A 22,770-nucleotide genomic window follows, 5' to 3' on the forward strand; every position below is an offset into this window, starting at 1 on the left:
CACACACACACACACACACACACACACACACACACACACACACACACACACACGCATGTTAATGTATCCTTCACCCAGTGTCGCTCTGTTTGACTCCCTTTCTCAAACAATGCCACGTCTCTGTTGACGTGGCATTGACGAGCTCACTGTGGATATAATTGGCACTGGCCCCATGTGGCACTGTAATGATAAGCCACAGAAATCAAGGGCGCACTGATGTAAACAAATACTTGCTCTGACACAGATGCTAATACACTCCTGCATGGATGCATGCACACACACAAACAAAAAAACCCTGTGCTTATAGTACGCCTTTTCACTTCACACCCATCCTAGAGGTTCCCATGGTACTCATTTCCTTGTTTTGATTTCAATGTCACACTGATCCCATCTCGCCTCTCTACTCTCTCATGGTACCCCCCTCTCCCATGCATCAAACAGTTCCCCGCTCTCCTCCCATCTTTGTTTCTCTCCTTTTCCTTCTCCTCTTCTTCCAATTCCTCCATCCATCTGAGCCTCCCCTTCCTCCCTCTCTCACTCTGCTGTTTGGTTTTCTCTATCTCTGCCTTGTTTTCCTCTCTTGCCGGCTGGCAACATGCAAATTGTGCCCCACAAATGCAAATCCTTCCTGATCTCAGAAGAGAACCTCCAGTAAGAAAAGTAGAGCCCTGTGAGCTTAAATTTTCCCAACTAATTTTCTCTAGTTTTCTAACACAGTGCGGCCGCTTGTTTCAAGGTTAGCCTGTGAGAACTGCGAGTACTTCAATAAGACAGTCCAGGGCATCATCTTCATTTTGTTTTAAATATAAACTGAGAGAACAAACTTGTGAAAAATATAAAAATTGTAATCCTACATTGAATATGTCAAAAAACAGCAACAACAAATTAAAAAGCTTATGATTCCAGTAAAATGGCTGAATTACAATTTTCCATTGTTAGGTTTAAGAGATTGAGAAAGACAGATTCTAGAGAGCGGATAATAGAATGTAGCCTGAAAATAAAAAATGCAATGCAAAGCTTTGCTTACATTGTTCATCAATTTAAATGGTCATTTTCTCTGTCGGCATGCTGGTATTTGCTAATTAGCACCAAACACAAAGTACAGCTGAGGCTGACAGAATGACATTTGCATTGCAGGCACCAAAGCCTGAACCAAAGTAATGAGTAATTTAGACCTGATTGTGACTTCACACAACAAATCAGAGAACTGTATATTTTCTTTTCATCCTGAGGTATATCAGCATCTGTTCCAATTTCATGGAAAACAAACCTAATTTTGGACCAATTGTTCCAGTAAACAAGATAACAGGGATGAAAATATTCTAATCTGTGCAACAAAGGATTTTATATCATGCTGTGTATTATAATTTGCTATATCCTCCGGAGCCCCTAAATAGACTGATGTGGCATGTAACCAGCTTAACATCCAAGCAAAACAAATATTTGATTAATAATAACTTATTTGAGGTTGAAATTGTTCCGCTTTAAATGCGTAACGCCAAGAAGTTTCCGTGCTCCCAATTGAAATGGTGCTGTCCGTGGTGCTGAAATCTGTCCGCTAAAATAAGAGCTCACAATTGAAGACGATGACAAAAATATCTCCGAATAGACTTTTCCTTAACCTAGTTGGAAAACGTCATGAGGCTAAGTAAAGATAGTAGGTGAGCATTTGGAAAAGCGCTATATAAAACTTAAATATTATTATTATTATTATTATTATTATTAAGGAATTAGGAAAAAAGGACCATGCTGGAGTGTGCGGTACCAGACCAACTGACACAAAGGTGTGGTGTGAGCCTTCAGTAATAAAACTACTGCCGTTATAAATCTGTCTCAAAGTGCATTAATTGGCTAATACATTCTTGCAACACTGTTTCACTCAGGCCTTATCATATAAATGAAAATAGTATAATCTGATAAAATTTAGAATATTACTTCATTAGACAAGCGAAATATGTTGCCACAGGCTGCTCAAAATCACCCTCTCATATCCTCATATTTATTTACACGAACCCCAGTTAGTACGGCTGTATGCAAATAAACGAGAATTACTGTGAATGTTCAGACCACAAGGAATTGTGGCACAGATTCATCTCTTTTCCTTTCATAAAGGATAGTCTAGTGTTTCCCGTGTAAAAGGAAATAAAATATTCCTTTTCCAAGCGATTTAAGAGAATTCAACCAGCTCTTATCATGGCTGCCACTTAGATGCTTCCTGGACAAGTCGCTCAGTTAGAAACGTTCCTAAGCAAAAAGAAGAGTGTTTGATCATAGCTACAGTAACAGCTAGCCAATGTTTGCATGGCTGACATCTTCTAAGTGATCTGGGAGTGTTCCCGCATTCCTGGCTTTCCATCTTTCTTTCCTCCTTCCCACTCTTATTCCCTGCCATCTGTTTTTCCCTCCCTCGTCCTCCCCTGCTATACTTTCTGATTATCTTCCCACCATATGATATCCCCACAGTCCTAATTACTGCCTTTACATTGTTGCTCACTGTGTCACTTACGTACATCTAATAAATTTTCATTATTTTGACCTGATATCTTTACCTCAGTGGTAGTATCGGGTAAGCTGGAAAAAAAAAAAAAAAAACTTCACGGGCAAGAATCCATGCTATGTTTGTACCCTTACATAAATGTGCTCAGGTGACACAGGCTTGGGTGTTTTTTTTTTTGTTATTTTTTTTAAAACAGTATGTGCAACCATTTGTATGACAATGTGTGTGGCCACGCATGAGCAGTGTGTGTGTGTGCGTGTGACCAGAACAGGGTGACTGCCCTCAGGGCAGCTCTCCACACCAGAACAATGCAGAGAAGCAGCTGACCAGCTGGCCCCCTCGCAGCTAGCAGCATGTCGTCTTTTCTATGTATCTCTGTGTCCATCCCTCTTACCCCAACCTCTTTTTTTCAGTCTCACGTATTCTTTCCCTTTTTTGCTCTCAGACGCTCACACGTTGTACTAATTTGTCTTTCCTTCCTCTTTTCTTCCCTCACCGGACTCCTTCCTGGTATTCTGCAGTATTTCCATTCCTAATTTTAGTTTTACACACTCACACTTCATTGCCATCACTCGTTGCCTTTAATCAAGCTGCCTCCTTATTAAAACTGCCTGCGTTTTCTCACCCCTTACTTGTTGTTTTTTCCTTTTCCCGTCTTAGTGATATCACAGTTAACCTGAAAACAAATTTTCTTTTAACCTCAGCTTCTTTTCCTCTCCTCTCCCTACAGTATGTAACAAGCTGCTGTAAAAGTATTATCAAATACTAAGATCACACACGCACCTGTTCATAATGAATATAATCTATTTTCATTCTTGTTGGAGCCAAAAGCAATAATGAATATCAATGGCTGGCCATTACACTGCAGCCACATGCAGCCGTTGATATCATATATAATCAGTCTTGCTCTTTTAAGAATTCAAACCGGAAGGCCAGTAACATGATCAAATCTGAAAAGAACTGTGCATTTGACTAGCAAGTGACCCATATCTATGGAGATTAAGTTAGTGTAAACCCAGCAAACACCCCACAGAGCAAATGTGACTGTTGCAAACATTATTTTTATTTCATTAGACCGGCTTGTTGGCTTGCAGTCCTCGCTTACTGTAAACATTAGCTTTTGTTTACATATAGGTCGAGGCAAAGTAATATGCCCCTTACTCGCATTTCGAATTATTACAACAATGGCAGCTAAGTCCCGAAATACAGACTGGTTATGATTCATTATACGATTATTTGTAAGATATTTCGGCTTAAACCAAATGTGTTTCTTAAGCTGTAGCAAGGCTGCTGGAAGGATACGAAAGGCCAGGGGATATTGTAATCTATTTTCATACAAGAATTACACGTTGTTTAGTATTTCACTGGGATTCATTCTGAAACAAGAAAACAAAAAATGGCTGAGGAAATTTAGTCAGGCAAACTTGTAGCAAAAGGCAGCCGTGGCTCAGTGGTTAGAGTCGGTCGTCCGAGGGGTGTCAGTCCACCTCCTTGTCACGGCAGAGGTGCCCTTGAGCAAGGCACTGTACCCCCATGCTCCCCAGGCGCTGTGAATGGCTGCCCACCGCTCCAGGTTGGCATCTGTCTCTATGAGTGCGTGACCCTGTGCATGTGTGTGTCAACAGGTGCCAACCTGGATGGGTTAAAAGCGGAGGACAAATTTCGTGTGTATGCATGACAAATAAATAAATCTGATCTTGTCCCAAAGACAGCTGTGAGTGAATCCTCATGTTGTCACTATTATGAGATGTTTGGACTCATTTAGTTTGGGAGGTATTTTGGGAGACACCGATGCTTCAAGGTGTGGCAAACACTTTACTGTTTATTAGAATGTGAAATCTACATCTGAGTTTAAATTGCTTTTAGTGTCCTCGATAAGTAGTTTATGCTTTAATCTTTACAATTGGATGTTCATAACTGCCTTTTGATCAGCGTTTAGCTCGACTTGCTTTTTTCTTTATCCTTTGTGCAGATGTCTGCACAATAAGAACAGCTTTTGTCAACATGAATACGAGGAACACTTTCAAGTACTCTGAGATTCTAGAGTGCATCATTGCTACACTGCACAAATATTGCAGCAGCTTCCAGCTGTTTCATGTATATTCAAATTGAAATTTGTTACAGCCCTTGTTCTTGAGCTTCGCTCAGCGACTTCTGTCCATCTAAGTCTCATCATCTCCTCATGTTCTTAAAGGAGAAGTTAGTTTTTTTTTTTAAAACCTGGACCTTATTTCTGGCATAAAATATGTTCAACAGGTTTAAAAAAAAAAAAAAGATCTTCCCCTTTAACTGTTTACAATAACTAATCTATAAAGACTTTTTCCCACTTGACCTATTTAATCATTTTATCAAACCTTGACAGCCCCTCTCTTCCTCTTTCCTGCCAGCCTCAGGCTCAGAATCCACTTCTGTTTCTCATTTGATCTCCTGCATGCTATTAAAAATGTATCTGCTTTAAAAAAAGAGCACAGGAGTGTAAGAGGAAAAGGGCAATGCAGATGAGATTCCTTTAGTTTTTAGAGAGGAAACATGAGGATTTGGCTGCTGTCTTTGTTATAAAGAGATCCAGTACTTGTTTGAGTTTCTTCCTAATCAGCCGCTAACCCAATCACACTCTGCAGGTACAGCGTACTTCAACACAAAGTGCTCGTAGTATTAGTGTTTTTCATATAGATGTAGAGATGATTACAATGGCAGACTTCTATGGCAGTGTTCTAATGTTTTTTTTTTGAGAATTAACTAATTTTCCTCCTGTAGACTTGCTATAGAAATGAATTCAGAGAACTTGAGTAAAAAGTAAAAAGTGAGTAAAGAGAAAACTTTTGCTCATGTAGCTTACCTTATAGTTTGCAATTTCTTTTTCTTTTTATCTGGTCACCTGCATGATCCATCACTCGTGGGATTGTTCAGACACATCAGCAGACAGCTGCATGTGAACCACCATCATCATAAATCATCGGCCAAATTTCAGACTAATTACCCACTGATAACGTTGCAGTATTTTATAAAGTGGAAAATAAATCACACTTTTCAGAGGAGATGAATACAGTGAGACTGCAGGCTCAACTCAAATGTATTCACAAAGCACCTTTCAAACCCAACTGTAACCCAAAGGGCTTTACCACAATTGCCACTGAAGGGGACAAAAATGCATCATCCCCTCAGTGTGCTATTTCACCCTCTCCCCAAAGCAGCTTAGCCAGTGACAGAACATTCACTGCCATTCAGAGAGTCAGGCGGCGTCTGCTTTTGCTTGATTTGCTTGAAAACTGCATTCCAAATGTATAAAGCCATGCTTGTGCCGCTGTTATCAGTCCTGAAGTGAAATCCTGGAGAATTTTTCAATCAACTTCCACTGAAAAGGACTTTCGCTCTAATCTGTAACATTTATCACCATTCGTCCATCAACCTTTCTGCTTTTTCTGCCCCCCCCCCCTTTCAATCTCATTTGTTTTCCTCTCCTCTTGCTCTCTCTGTTTAAGTGCCCTGAAGGATTTAATGTGTTTAATTAAGAAGTGATTATATGACAGCTGACACAGCACGATCAGGAAGACTTCATCCAGTCGCTTTGGCTGTCATCACCCTGTGCCCCCCCCGCCCCATGCTGGCATACCCGTACGCACACAAACTCCATATGCCTTTTATTTTACACCCTCTCCTCACTTACTCCCTCCCTCTTGATTTATTTTTGTTTAAATCTGTTTTCTAATTGTAATGGAAATGTGTGCATCTTTAGAAAAACTAAAGAAACTGAAGAAAAAAAAAAACAACAAACAGCAATGATGTGAACAGTGTACTCTGTATGTCATGATTCATTTTAGAGCTGGGGGTGGAAGATGACCCAAACACAAAACTACCGATAAAGGAGGCGAGGACAGGTGACGAAAAAACAACAAATGTTCCATTAAAAACTAAACTAAAGGCACTGCCAAGACAGGAATAAAAAAAACAGACTTAACTCAGACGGAACTAAGGAATAACGAACTGACTGAGCAACAAACCAACAAGGAAAACACAAGAGGGACGAGTACGAAAGCAACAGCAAAAAACAACAATATGCAATGATCCGACACTGGCCGAAGGGAAGCCTGGAGGACAGGTGATAAAAACCAAGGATCAGGTGTGGCAATCAGAAACTGAAGACAGGTGTGAACAGGAAGTAAATTGAACATGGGGGGCAAACTCTACAAAACAAAACAGGAAGGAAGGAAAATCAAGACAGTAAAAGACAAAGTCAAACACAAAAAGACCACGACACTCTTATAATAGTTATAGATATCAAATATCAAGAAATAGGATATACCGTTCAGAGAGGAAGAATTCCTCTGTCACTCGGTGTCATATTCCAATGGGAAAAGTCAAACACTCGCACATATTCTGACTGAGTCTTTAGCCCCGTTGTCTTTGGAATAGATGTCCGACTCATTTTAAGGTCATTTTACCAAACATTTTCAATGTGACAAATTGGGACAAATCTCAGATCCACATCACACTTTTGTGAGATCTGGCACCAAAGACATCTCTTCCCAAAATAAAATATAAATACGACATGTACCTTCTCATCTCCAGCATCATTACATACATTTCTCACACGTGTAATATGTCATGCTGTATATAAGGAGATCTTTGATCATACACAGAAACATCTGCAGCAAAAAAAAAAAAAAAGAAGAAGCTACAGAGTGACGATGAAATGTTAAATAAAGTAAGGAGGTTTTCTTTTTGTGTAATTTGGATGAACCGTAATATTAAGAGTCCTTTTTAAAACAATATAAGAGGTTGTTCAAGCTGTGCTACAAGGCATTTGCTGGTGCCTGAAGTCTAATGAAACTAAAGATGAAAGAAAGATACTAAGACAAAGGAATGTGAGAAAGCAGAGGTTAAAAAAAAAGAGAATTATTAGAGGCAAAGTAAAGAAACGGAAGGAATGAAGGAAGGCGGCCCAAAAAAAAAAGCAGAGCGCTAATAATTAGAGGAAAGGGGTGAAAATTAGGTCAAAATCTTGTTTATATCAGTGGTCGGGAAGATGAAAGGAAAGGAAGAAGTCGTTCCTTTTGCGTCAATGCGAGTGTAAACACTGCACGTGCAGGTGCATGCGTTTGTGTAAAGTGAAAAGCTGAATAATTGATGCATGAACCTGAGCGGAGCGCAGGGAACATGTGCCACCGCTGTCAGCGTTGTATTTGTGCCTTTACATTTATTCTAGCAGCTGTTGTCATGTTTGTTGATATCAAATGGCTCCATGGCTGCATCTGGAGGAGTAACATGAACTTTACAAAAGAAAAGCCATTCATCTGTCACACGGCCATACAAACCAGCCCTTTTTTTTTTTTTTTTTAATCGATACAGCTGGAGGTGGACCAGTGCAAAATGATGAGAGGGAAACTGTGAGGCAGCCGGGATCTTTGTCCTTTAAACATGCCATCAGTCTTGTCACAAATGAGCCCTCAGGAAATATGTCTAATTGAAGTCTCAATTCGCTGAAGAAGGGCCGGGTTATATTGAGCGTGTGTGTGGTCAAAGCATCTCGAGATGGAGGCAGACAGATGGGTCACACAGTTATCCCTCTGTGGGTCCGGAGCTGGAGCAGCTAATTACATCTTAATTAAATATGACCTGCGTGTCCATGCTCGTCCTCGGCCGTGGACGACCTTTGTTTTGTGTACGATGAGGTCAGAACTGAGTGCAAGGTGTGTTATAAGCGGTTATCACAGAAAGAGAAGTCGAGAACCCTTGAGATGTGCATTTATTGCATCCATTGTATTTGATTTCACCCGTGAAATTCTTATATATTGTGCATGTAGCTGTGATGCTTTCACTTTTTGGAAGTGCAGCATGACAGTTTGTGAACTCCTCAGAATTATCTGCACATAGAGGTCATGTGACACGAAAAGTTCAGCCTCTTTCAATTCTAAGGTTTTACATGTCAAAAATCTGATCTTTGCCAGATTTTAAAGTCAATTAAGTACAACCTCAGATGACCAATAGCACACAATATATTACACTCTGTCATCATTGATTTAATAAAGACGAAGTAAAAAAATCCAAAACCAGTGTGTGAAAAACTGAGGACACCCTTCCTGCTTCCATTGGAAATTAAAGGATAAGTAGCAGCCAGGTTGTAGTCATTGCATGCACTTGATTAACCGATCATCAGTAAGTGTGACCCAGTTAAAGTGAAACCCAACCACGATTAACAAGTTGAGTCAGCCATTATAGATTATATCGACCCAACCCAAATATATTGAGTTAAAACAACAGAAGCAGAAAATGCTTAAAGAAAGTTACATAATTGTGTGGATTTTAGATTGTTGTTATTATTGCTGTTACTATTATTTTGAACAGTGTGGGCCACTGATAGATTCTGTCCTTTGAATGAAGCAGGACTCACACTTCCTTGACTTGACTCTAATTTCACCTTCTAAACAGCTGCTAAATTTTGAGGTTTACATATTTTTTCCATTTATAAATATGTAATGTCATTTAATTTATTAATGACTAAATGTAATATTTTTGGATCAGGTGTTCAGTCAGGTTTCCTTTTTTTGTTTTTAGAACTTGCATGAAAATCACATGAAGTTCAATAAGTCCAATAAGTCCTCCAATCCATATGACCATTCAGGTGTGTTATCTATAAATACTCCACATAGCTGGCATCCTGTGAAGTACAGCCCTAAGAAAGGGGCAAGAGGAAAATGCGGCTCATATAAGCATTTCCACTTCAGAGCAGGCGACATTCTAAAGTTCTTCACTTAAAGGGATAGTTCGCCTCTTTTGACATGAAACTGTATGACATCCCATATAGCAATATCATTTATGAACATTGACTTACCCCCCGCTGCGTCCTGTGAGCCGAATCCCAGCTGAGTTTTGCGTTCCACGAAAGTAGTCCGGCTAGTTGGCTGGGGTCAAAAAAATAAAGCGTTTTGCTTCTCAAAAAAATATCCGTTCAAAAGAGTAATACATTTGCATCACAAAATGTTGTCCAGGAAAAAGTCAGACCTCGCTTCGCTTGGCGCTATTTTTGCCTCCCTTGATATCAATGCGTCCAATGTAAAACAGTGCAGACCGAAGAGCAGACCCAGCAGTCCCCTGCTTCCGAGCAGTAAACACCGTAACAGGTGCGGCTATCGCTAGGTGGCTAGGGAGTGCTCGGTTTGCTCTTCGGTCTGCACTGTTTTACATTGGACGCATTGATATCAAGGGAGGCAAAAATAGCGCCAAGCGAAGTGAGGTCTGACTTTTTCCTGGACAACATTTTGTGATGCAAATGTATTACTCTTTTGAACGGATATTTTTTTGAGAAGCAAAACGCTTTATTTTTTTGACCCTAGCCAACTAGCCGGACTACCTTCGTGGAACGCAAAACTCAGCTGGGATTCGGCTCACAGGACGCAGCGGGGGGTAAGTCAATGTTCATAAATGATATTGCCATATGGGATGTCATACAGCTTCATGTCAAAAGAGGCGAACTATCCCTTTAAGAAGCCACAAAGTCTTCATAAGGAGGCAGGAGCTATGCGCGGCACTTTGAACCGTACGCCTCAGTGTGACATGAGATCAGAGCCAACATATGACTGATCAACTAATAATTTCATTTTTGAGTTATGTTCAGTCAAAAACGCACAACTGGTTGGAATGTTATAATAACATTGCATGGTTAGGGTTAAAGAAATATCGTGGTTAGGGCTAAAATACATTCTTTTTACAATGTCACCCTTATGGACACCAGACCATGATGGTGACACTTCACCTGCAGCTGCTCTTACAACCACTAAAGGACAAATGTATATATCTTGAACATGATTATATAGTGTATCTGCCTGCATGAATATACGATCCATGATCCGTGGTTATTTTGGGATGGAGGACAGTCTCTTTGAGTCATATTTTTACAGAAAAAAAGAAAGGGTTCACACATGATCTAACCGCACTGTATTACTTTGGGCATTGTCACAATTTAATTAGTTCTACAGGGTCAGTTTTTTTATTTTTCATTGAATAGAAAAAAAAAATTTGGCCCAGTTAGACTTATAATTTCATAAACATAGTGACAGGTGTCCACCGGTTGTACGATTTATCATTAAGGCCAATGCATACACCAATCAAAGACTTACTCCTTCAAGTTGAATAGCATTGATGTCTTCCATGATTTTAACTACTAAAATTGTGGAACAGATTAAGTACGACTTGTTAGCAACATACTGAAGTGAGAGTGTGAATTGATCATTCTTTCTAGTTGTAATATGAAGCTAAAAGTGTTGGATAACATGTCAAAATAGGAAGAGCTAAAATATAGGACAAATCGACTCATAACTAAGTGATGGTTAATTAGTTGTTCACAAATGGCGACACAGTTGGACATGGTTTGCTTTGTGATGTGCCTGCATCAGCTCAGTTTGCAAACATTGAATAGACGCATACACACACATCCACTCAGAAGCTTACCATTGTTAGAGCGTAGAGTCCTGGCGGTGATGCCGTTTGTCCCAATAGGATGATGAACTCCAGCTCCATCCACCATTCCCGCCTCCCCAGGCTGCTTCAGAAGCTCCGTCAGAGTCCTGAAGGGAAGACGATAAACATTTAAGACTTACACATCATCTTGCCAGCTTTCCCTAGAGCGTTTGAGCAAATCCACACAAGTTAAAGAAGAAAAGAGCGTGCCAGAGATAGGAGCAGAAGTAGCTGCAGAGACGACGACTGATGGGAAAACAGGACGTGATGAGCTGGGACAGGAAGATTTAAAGAAATAGGAAACATGTTGATGTGGATGTAGAATGAAAGTATGCGTTTCAAAAAAGATTAATTACATCAACGAAAGAGGAAATATTCAGAAGGAAATTTAAGAAGTGAAACTTTGGATAAAAAGGATGACTCTGGCTGTTTGCCAACTAGGAGTATCAATCATTTATGGAAAAAGAAAGAAAGAAAGATGGATAAATATGACCGTTTCCCCTCTAATAATCTTATTTTTCAATGAACAATTTCTGACGCCCTCTTAAAACTGGAACACAGGAAGGAAAAGGCCTGTCGATTCAATTCTTCAGAAGCTACAAACTGTGTATCGTATTAAACAGCCGGTTGATTTGAGTCCATTTGAAAGTTAAAATGTTCAATAAACTGGATGATTGTGCTGCAGATTTACTGCACTCACAGGGGTATATCTTTTAATCTTTACAAATTAAGATTAAGTTGAATTAAGACTAAGATGTTGTTGTTGACAAGGAAATGAAAGCAACATACTCGACAAATCAGCTGTAACTGCTATCAGGAGACCCATGAATGTTTTTCTTACCATTAAGCCCTCTAAAACACATTAGATTAATCAAAAGGAGCACAGTACAATGCAATCCAATAGCCTACAGTAGAGGCGCCAGAGGTGCCGTCTACACCTAGATCTGTAAATCTTAATAGGCAGGTTTAAACGTATGCATTTTCAACATATGAACAAAAGATCCCGTAAATCCTGTAAATAGTATTTCTTATTATCCATGTAGTCTATTCCAGCTTGCTTTGCATAAACAACAGCAAAATCAGCATCTGATTTAATCTCCCGTATAGTCAACGGGGGAGACAGGAATATCATGATAAACAGCGAGACTAAAAAAAACTTGGATGAATAAAGAGACTAAAAGCACCGACAAACCCAAATATCTCAAGCAAAGCAAAGCCTAATGGGGTGAAAAAGGGCTGGAACAAAGATTAAATCATACCATATCCAGCTTGTTTATGGCTACTTTTTCATTAAGTTACAATTCGACCTTTCTCTGTGGAAGTGCTGTGGAAGAAATATATGTAACTAGCCATTAAAACTGGTTTTGATGTGTTTTTTTGCACTGCAAAATGTTCCGACACATGTTTCTCATGTAGTGTTTAAAACATTAAAGTAAATAAGAATATAAATTATTTAACTCTGCACTCAGTAGTTTGACTGTATTGGGAATTCAACAATGGCCGAAGATGAGAAATTTCTAAAGAGATTTCTCCAACCTGCCGCAGCACCCGCAGTTTCTAACTCTAAAGACATGATTCTTTCATCAAAGCGTAGGGAAATGTTCTTCTTTCTCACAACATAGGTCTCAAAGCCAACAGACTTGCACTTTTTTGTGCTGGAAACCACTGCTCAACCATCCCCTGGACTCCAAAACAAGAATGACAGCAGGAATTTTAGATGAAACCGAAAGTAACCCTATTTTTGATTCGCCAGTATGTTCACGTCGGCTACACAAATATCACAGCATAATCTATAAAACTGTACAAGAATGTTATCAGAGGTTATGTTTTTTTTCTTCAAATACCAGCTGTTTGGCGGTTAGTGTTAGGGTTGCCTCTCCCACTCTGTCTTGTTTACGCACAATTTGATAGAATCAGCTTCAACTTTTTAGCAGTTGGCAAGTGATTAGGGACGGCTAGTGACAGCAGTCCCACCACAATTTCTAAAGAAAATGTTCTTTGTTTGTTTTTATCTAATGCTAATAATGACAGACTTTCTATTGCATTCATATAAAAACAATTGATCAGTTCTGTTTACAATCCCCTTGAAAAAAGTTTCTTCAATGTTCTTATTATCAAGTTCAAGCATTATCTGAATGTAAAATCTAAGTACAGACTCAAATTTATAGCCCAAGGTCGAAAAAAAGAAATATATCAGGTTGGAAAATCTCATTTAATCTATTTCTTTCGCCCCCCGTAAAGATCTTCTGACAACTAAGGCGCCATTAAGCAATCCTCAGCTCCAGTGGAGCTGCACAGCGACCAGCTCTCCGGAGTGAACGTGAAGGTGGGGGGGTTGTTGCAGAAAAACACAGAGCTCAGCAAAATCTCTCCTGGATAAATTAACATCAGGAAAACATTTATTTGAAGTCAAAGCTCCGGTCGGGATGACAAGCAAGACTGAGTTACCAACCTCAGGAAATGGGAGCTGCTTAGGGATCCCATGGCCCATATAAAGTTCAGCAAAAACAGAAAGTTATAATTATAATTATCATTATTGACTACAAGTCATTTTAGCTTTACTGTTCTTGTTGGTTGACAGCAGCATGTATTCAATCTAAAGTAACGAATGGGATTTCCACAGTAAATACCCGTACAACGTGTCCACAGACTGGATATGTGCCACAAGAACACACAATACCCACACATGCATTTCATTGCCCTTTGCATTTTCAGTTTGCTTGCTAATCCATTTTCTCCATCTCATCTCATCAATATCTGTCCACTTCCAATCCATTATATCATTTGTCTTCCACTCTCGCCCTTCTCTCATTCATAATGGTAATAAAGCGCGCCGAGGCAGTTTCTTCCTCACTCTCTCGTCTCCCCCTCCCACCCGATCCGTGTCTCTGGCGTTCGTCCTCTACAGAACACTTAGGCGCACTACATTGTTCGGTACTTGTTGTTCTCTCCGCCCTCTATCTCCCTGGAAACAACTTCTCGTTCTTTTGGCTCCTCTTCTAATCTGTCTTATCTCCCTTAACTTTCCGCATCTGACTCTCACCCTCCTCTTCCTGTTATCTCTTCCCCTTCTTTATTTCCTATTTCATAGCTATAAGTCTTTTATCTCTCGCCGGATCGCCTCCCCAACTCTCAGTCTATATCTTTCTTTTCCTTTTATCCCCCTAATGTGGCTTCTCTTGCACTTTCTCATCATTGTGTCTGGACTGTCCCCTGGGCTCTCACCTCATGGCCTACTTCCTACAGTCTTTCCCTTCCTTCTTTCTTTCTAGCTTTCTTCTTTAATATTCTCAGCTCTCCCCCTGCATGTCTCTTCCCCCTCCCTGAGGAAACTATCACATAAACTATTTCAACTTGCAATACCAGCACTCTTGGAATGATACAGAGTGATATGAAAACATCGGAGCCCCATAATGTTAAATAATATCTGTATGAATGACGGATATTTTCCTTCCACCTGGTTTTTACCTTGTGGCTCTAAGGGCACATTAACTTTAACTACACCTTGCATTAACTACTTATTCTCTGACCTTGAGTTGCAAGGGGTAAAGCACAGCCGAATACCCTCAAACGCAGAGGACTGATTCAAAACGTTACGGCATGAATAGAGGAAAAGAAGTTTAAAAAAAACGGTGTAAACCCTAGATAGGAATAGCATCCACCCACTCTATATGTCGAAAGACGTCTGTCTCTTTTATGATAAGGTAGGAAACTTTAAGAGTTTACATGCAGCGCTTTAAAAACCCGCAGGTGTAGTGCTGATATAAATGAAGGCAATATACTGTAGACCCACACACACACACAACAAAACACTTAGTACATATCATATACCTACCGAATACTATTGTGGAGTATATCAAATTGTTTTTTTTCCAAAGATTGGACAGATATAGGAAAGCTTTCAGCCAGTACACTCTGTAACTTCTGATAAATGTTAAATTGTTAGAAATCTCCAGGACTTGGAAAAAGTTGAGCTCGTTGTTCCCTTATTGTCACTCCGAAAGTGGTTAGAAAACTATGAAGACACCTCAATATAAAGAACAATACAGTCGAGATGGCATATATAATCAGAGATGTATCATTAATAACTTATTTTTGCAAGGCCATATCAGAGCCACGTACCATGCAACATTTTTAATGACTGGGTTTCAATTGATCTGTTATTTCAAGCTTTGCACCGATCCTTGTCAAGTCGGAGAGAGAGTGTGATTTCAGGGTCATTTTGAAGGCAAAATATTATATTAGAGCGCCTATGTTGGAAAATGAAATTGAGACATTGGTTGCTTGGAGGGAAGTGTTAGACGTTCTAAGGACTTTATCATCTGCTGCACATATATTATGCGTGGCTATTAATATAAATCAAACAGTTGCATTTTACTGTGACATTTGCTAGAAACGACATACAGAAGTCTGGGATCTGAAAATCTGACAATATGAATTTAACCGAGTATGTATCGTGATAAAATACACACCTGCAACAAAGAACAGTTGAAAAAGAAATGTGTTCAGAATTCATTCAATTTCGGTAATTTCAGTTGTGTCTAGACCTTTTGCCTCCAAAGACATACTATAGGTCTGCTGAAGACACTGGAACTCTGTATCAGCTGTACACCGATCAGCAATAATATCATGGCTGATAGGAGAAGTGAAAAACACATTATTTTGTTGCAAGGCCTAAATAATATAATATTATATCTTTTATAATTTTATATATTATTTGGGATGTATTAGACAGAAAGTGAACCTTCTGTCTATGAAGTTAGTGTGTTGGAAGCAGAAAAATAGGGAAAGCGTCTGCATTTGGGGGACTTTTACAAGATCCAAATGACTAATGATGGTTAGAGGGTAATAGCGTCTCCTCAACTGCAGCTCATGTGGGATATTCCTGGTCCTCAGTACTCAGGATCTACCAAAAAGGTTCCAAGGAAGGAAAAGCCGTGAGCCTTCAGTGGGACAATGGGTGGGCCAAGGTTCACTGATGCTCAAAGCCAAAAGTTGGTTTCTTGATCCAACAGAGGAGCTTCTGTAGCTTAAATGGCTGAAAAAGAGAATGCTGGTTCCAACAAAGTGGTGTCAAAACACACAGTCTCAGTCCATGGCTCCGTCCATGTGTATCCCTTACCTGGGAAGGTGAAAGAGCCGGGAACGTGTGATGCTTTGGGACACGTACTGCCTACTGAAACTGAGCAAGTGCACGCCGTCATGGAAACAGTATTCTCTGATGAAAGTGGCCTTTTTCAGCAGGATAATGCGCTGAGCCACATCACAAAAATGGTTCAAGAATAGTTTGAGGAACACAATAATGAGTTTGAGGTGTGAACTTGGCCTCCAAATTCTCCAGATCTCAATACAATTAAGCTTCTGTCAAGCCAATTGGGCAGATGTTGGCTAATCGGTGTAGATCATTCTGTTGAGTGTCAGAATTAAAGAAACATGTCTGATACATTCTTTGAATTCAATGAATTATGTTCAGTGGGACAATGATGGCTTTTTGTTTTTGTATCTATAATTAGCAAAAACACTTTTTATGCATATTAATTATAACCGTATAGATGTGTGTAGAATAAAATATTGAGAAGGACAACCTTGTCCGTATGTGGAAGGTTGGTTTTCTTGATTGTTCTGTACATTGTTTGCGTTACTAAAAACGCTCGGCGTTCCTCCACAACACAAGATGAGATTTGAGGTGAACAGTGAATAAAAACTGATGCACTGAGACAGTATTTTTAAAATTTTTCAATGAGAACAATTTGGCAGAAAGGATTCAATTTCATTCCATTTCATTAAAGCTGCTTCAGACTTGACAAAACATATTAATACCTTTTAAAAACTCAGCTGATATCTGCGATAAATTCAAAGTCTTGAGCACACTGACTGAGCATAAGTGTGTTTTCCAAGAAAGCAGTTTAATATTTGTTTTAACTGCTTCAGACAAAGTCAGAGTCAAGTGCAATTAGCGATCATTCAGACGTTTGCAGGAAGAAGGATTTGCTTCTGTGCTCAATTTCACACAGCATGAAACCTCTCAGTGGTGTCAAACAAAGTCCTTAATTAAACTGCAATATTTGACAATGTTTATCTTGAGTTTGTATCAAAGTCACGACACAATATCAATCTGTGTAGTGCTCCTCCGTGCGAAATGGCATGCTTGAGAGTGGACTGGATCTTTATTGCATTCTGGCATCATCTTTCATGATTAAATTGTGAGGCGTGCTGCATGTGATCAGAACTGATGGGCTGAACTTAAAGATTTTCATTGAAAAAACTGAGGGGTAGTGCTTGTTATATACGGTACAAATTTATCAGGCTCAGAGATCCAGAAAAGATAAAAACAGCTGATGTAGACAGGAGATATTGAAGGTCCCAGAAATAAACAGCCATATGGGACAATTGTTCTTCCCTCAAGTAATACTCATACGAGTGTTTTCACATCGGAACAAAGGCCATTTTCAAGTATTTCCATTAAAAAGCCACAAATTGCTCTTAAATAAGAAGGAAGGAGGAAGCACTGTGACCAGATTTTTTCCATCCCCAATAAAAATCTGAGTAATTCAAGATTGAGTATCTGCAAATACTGTGTCTTTCCTTCGATACTTGCATACAGTTGCAAACTAAACACTATTGCACATGTTTTTTTAAAAACAACCTTGTAAAAGTGGCGCGACCATTGCCATCGCGGTAAAAAAAAAGATTGTTTTTCTCCACATACGGGAGAGGAAAAAGGATTTTTTTCATGGTCCAACTGCGTATCAAACAGAACTTGCGAAGTTAAACACAGCATCCTTACGAGTCGCATTTTGCAAACTTGCAGTTGCTCGGCCCTGGTTGTATAAGCAAAAAAAAAGCACCGTAGTTTCCAATTGTCAAAGAGTGTTGGATGCTAAAAATAATGCGAGAAAAATACCCCACGGTCATGTAATAAGACATTCAGCATTGTTCTGCATATGTGCACACACATTACCCCAACACATTTAGTCCTGTGGGTCTATAACATTGCATTTTGTAGCTGAATCACTCTTCACTGTCACAGCAGGTTAGTTTACATTACAAGCCCCCCCATGGTTGATTCCGGGCACCCCCACCCGCACATGGAGATGAAACCCTGCTGTTTTTGAACACTGATGCTGTATAATTGTGTGTGAAACTGCTTGCCACCTACAGTTGCGCCGCGCCACCGACATAAACAAAACGGTACAGCACGTATCATGCTCACACACACATGCACTGCTAAAGTTGCGCCCGGAGGGAGTTAATTGATGCCACAAAGGAGTGACTCACCCCTTAATTCTTATGGGTGGGAATTCAAAGAGGTAACAGTGGGTGGGAATTACATGGGTATGGTTTCCAGTGGTTTTCACAAAAATCCTCCGGGGCAGGGAAAGTTAAATTTAAAAGGAGCGAGTGAGCAAAATGCAAAGGAGTACAAGAGTGTTCTATTTCTATCATTCAATTATTAATCAGAACATAAGATCCCAAAAAGATTCGGGACACAAACATTAAAACATATTTTTTGCTGGGACTTTGTCCCTTCCTCTTGAACATTACTTTATGAGGAGATGTGTTTTGTCTCTATGCTCGGAAAAAGACCAGTTGCAACACGACTGCAGAAGGTTTTTCACACACTCCTTAAGGTTGGCTGCAGTGAGCCGTATTTTTTAATGGCTGATTGAAATTAGGTTGAAGTTCATAGTTGTTCCAAAACTGCTGCCTTTGAAATGGAGATTTCAAGTAGAATGCAAAATGAAGCCTTTGAAACAGAGCGAAGCACCCAGAAAGAGATTCTCAGATTGAGCATGGTGTGTGTGTGTGTGTTTCCTGTATATATTTCCGTGCCGCAACATCTCCCCATTCTTCTCTTTGTCTTCCGCCGTTATGAAATGACAGAAGTCAACACTTGAAGTCTCTTTTCATCAGTAATTCACAGCCCTTTATCATAGCACTGCTGTCAGAGGTAATGTAGGCAACACACACACGTTCAGTCTCTCCCTCTCACACACCGAGGACCGGATCTTCCACATAGATACAAAGCTAAATGGATTCTGTGATGGAACAAGTGGAAGCATCTATCATATCAGAACGGGTAGAACACCAGAGCCCCTCTGACTCAGAAACATCCCAGCTCTTATACATGTATGTGCACATACATACACTCACTGCAGGCACACAGATACACTGTAGCTGCTAGATAGTGCACCCCGAGCAGGCTTGGTGCAGAGCCTGGAACTGTCTCCCACCCTGCTACTCTCCTATTAGAGCTGACAGCTGCCAAATAATGTCCTTTGGCAGCGCTGAGTGCTTTCGATGCCCGGGCCTGTTTGTGTTTATGTGGTCTCCCATCCACTCACATGAGTGCATGTGTACATGTGTATAACCTCACAGTGGAGTTTAATTCCAAAGCACTGAATGAGCAAATACGTGCACAATGTATCCGAGATGCACTTTTTAATTACATTTGCGTCACCGTCAATTGTTTATTGCTGGTTTATACCGAAATTCATTGCAGGAGTGGCCACATAGCATTCCATAGCAACCGCATGCCGCAGTTAACAAACTGAAATCACACTGTAAAGGGTAGCAGCTGTCCATGCACCTTTCACTGCTCAGACAGGGTCACTATGTTGGCAATAACGAGATATTCAAAGACTATGAGACGTGGCACCCTGTAGCACACGGATTATCAGCAGCTCCTTAAAGGAGGCAAGAGCATCTTTGAATTTAGGTAGAAAAAGGAAAAGGAGTTCCTATTGATCAAACCGATGTGTACTTTAGTTGAATTCTGTGTTTATATTCAAGTTATAGGCAGTATAGTTGGTAATTACTCCGCGAGATTTGACCAGCTGCCAAGGAAAGCGCCAAAATAATAAAAACTACAGTGAGCGTATTTTTGCATAGCTTGGTCGAGCTTGTTCAAACTAAACTCTGAATATAACCAGACACATTCCACAAGACTTTTAGGTGCAGAAAAGACTGATAAACCTGGTGATTATTTTTCTGGAGTCATTTTGGATTAAGGAGTTAAAGAGTGGAGGGATGGGACAAGTAACAGGTGGGTCAGGATGTTTTCCTCCTTTATATTTACTTGCTGCAGCCTGATGCATTGCTTTCAGGCCCCTGTTTTGGCGATCCATTTCCTGTCATTCATGCTTCTCCTGAGACTTCCCCATCTGTCAGATGGACCTAAAGTCCACCCTCTTGGACTGCTGCTGGAGACAGTGGACTTTATTCCGCAGCCTCATTCAGGGATTAGTGATACATGAACCAGTGCTTTACCTTCTGCAAATTCTGATTGGAGCCGTCACCATGGTGTGCATGACATTTTGACAGCGGAAACCTTTTTCCAAGAACAAGGGTCTTTTGCAGACAGACCTGTTTGTTCTCGGGGTTTGTGACTTTAAAAGGTTGAGAACACTGCCCAAAGCCTCAGAAGGAATGCAAAACATCCAGACCTGAAACAATCACTTAGCTCCTTGAAAAAGAGGAGTTGAAGTTCTGGGTATTTTTGGTTAACAGCTTTTGCCAGTCCAAGCCAGCTCAGAGGGCAATCCGTCTCTGACTAGAGACTCATTACAGACTGGAGTGAATGATATGGGATGAGGTGGCCGAGTGGCTAAGGCGATGGACTGCTAATCCATTGTGCTTTGCACGCATGGCTTTGAATCCCGTCCATGTCAGCTTCGCATGTCAAGTTGCGTGGTAATGGGTTGTTTGTTAGCATTTCTGATTCTTACCCTGTACTTTCCTACCGTTTTCTCTTTCTGTACTTCCCCGTACGCCTGCACTCTACACCGTCACCCCTGTCACCTCTGACGGAGCCTGACTAGTGGTTTTCCTTATGTGTAGCTTATTGTTAGCTGTAATGTTATATCCTCATTTTTAAGTCGCTTTGGATAGAAGCTTCTGCCAAATGCATAAACATAAGCATAAACATATGGAGCAGTACAGCACCAGTACAGCAAACTGACCAGCTGGCAAGAAAAATGAGCTAGCTGGTTAGCAGCAACTGATGATTTAGAATGAAGTACTTACATATTGTATATCACCTTCTAAGTAATCCTAATGATTTTTCAAACCTTATTTGCCATTACTATTTAAGAATTCTTGCTTGTGTTTAATTTTCACAGTACATTGACATAAACGTTTTGCATCTTCGTTATAACAGTACCATTTTACCATGAGGCACCATTTTACCTTGTGGTGGCAATTTTAACGCTTTACTGGCAAAGGAAAAGGTTGCGGCGACGGTCATAAATATTCTCAGTGTATTTGATTCCCAGATCTCCGATGAACCGATTCAATGCATGGACTTTTATAGAGGTCGAAAAAAAAAAAGAAGCTAAACGAAGAACAGACGTTCACTGCCAGCATGCTGCATGAACCAGTTGCTGGCAGGATCTCAGTGCTGAGGCTCTTTGGGCTGCTAAAGATGATGTCACAGAAAATACCATATGTCACTGTCTGAGTCACTGCTTTGCGCTCATTATTTTGGGCCATCTTTATTTTAGAAACAACAAAACACACATGCCAACACAAACACACACAAATTCACACTCCTCAAGGGATTTGTTCTCCAACATTCATCAGTGTGACGCACGAATAACCCACGCATGGATACACCTACACACACAGACACACATGCTTACACACATTTGTCAGCAGAATATCCATCATATGGTGGCGCCTTCGACATTATTGACAATATTCAGCCGCTCACTATGCTATAATATCAGGATCATTAATCATTAAATTGAGAAAGACTGAATAATGTTGATCTGTTCCATCATATATCAATGGCGGTCTAAACAGCTTAAACCAATCATGTGAGCTTGTGACGCATTTCTTCATTATACAGTTTAGACTGTACAGGTCTCAGTTAGCATGTTAAACGTTAAAGTTCATGACAGTACAATTAGATAAAGACTGAACAAGTATGGCTTGTTTGGAAAGGTTGCCAAGAGAATGACTCTTCTCACTAAAAGAGAACATGGCAACATGGCTCATGTTTGCAAAGTTACATCTGAACAAACCATTAGACTTCCGGAACAATGTCCTTCAAACAGACGAAATCAAAGAGGAGATGTTTGGTCATAATGCACAATAGTAATCGCAAAAGCATATCAGCACAAACACCTCATACCCACTGTCAAACACGGAGGTGGAGGGCTGGTGATTTAGGCTTAGACAGCTCAGGGGCACTTTACGGGTTAAAAACGCAAAACCTTTTTGCAGATGCACTATATCGTTTAGATGGTAACGGCGTTTTGGGGGCACGAAAACGCAAAAAAGTGAAACCGCCCTCCAGTGGAATTCTTGAAAACGCTCCACTGTCGCGCCACCGTGTAAAGGATGAAAACGCAAAACTGCGTTTCTCGTCACATAGAAATGACGTGACAAGCATAATAAAGCGCCAGAAAACCGTGGGAAACACATCAGTAGGCTATCAACATGTCCGTCCCTGCGGACTTTCAACTCGCCTTAGGCGGTAATTGACGTTCAAGAGTCATTTCATTATTAAGCATTTCATTACTACTTCGCGCGCTTGGAGTGAACATGTAGAAGAGAAATAGAAAGACTTGGTCTTGGTAGTGTTGCCACCTAGCCATCTGGCGTGTTTACTGCATCGATAAATATGAAACGTCACACACTTTTGTGTTTCCGTATGCACGCAGATTTTCCCCCTAAAACGCTCGTCTAAATGCAGATTTAAAAGTGAAAACGAAACGCCACTTCTGCGTTTTGGTTTCAGATCGTTTCCGTGTAAAGGTAGCCTAAAGCTTGGCAATGGTCCCAAACACAGCAGCACCTCTACAACAGAATGT

The 22,770-nt window shown here is 40.2% G+C and overlaps 1 protein-coding gene across 1 annotated transcript in view; it reads right to left on the minus strand.

Moving 5' to 3' along the window:
* LOC142371299 (protein shisa-8) overlaps positions 1-22,770 on the minus strand; it is a 111,527-nt gene that overhangs the window by 54,077 nt on the left and 34,680 nt on the right. Inside the window, exon 3 of the mRNA XM_075453942.1 lies at positions 10,946-11,061. Within this exon, the coding sequence (XP_075310057.1) occupies positions 10,946-11,061 (116 nt within the window). The remainder of the gene's footprint in view (positions 1-10,945; positions 11,062-22,770) is intronic.

This window comes from Odontesthes bonariensis, chromosome 21, assembly GCF_027942865.1.
Source record: "Odontesthes bonariensis isolate fOdoBon6 chromosome 21, fOdoBon6.hap1, whole genome shotgun sequence".
In the NCBI taxonomy this organism is placed as follows: Eukaryota; Metazoa; Chordata; class Actinopteri; order Atheriniformes; family Atherinopsidae; genus Odontesthes; species Odontesthes bonariensis.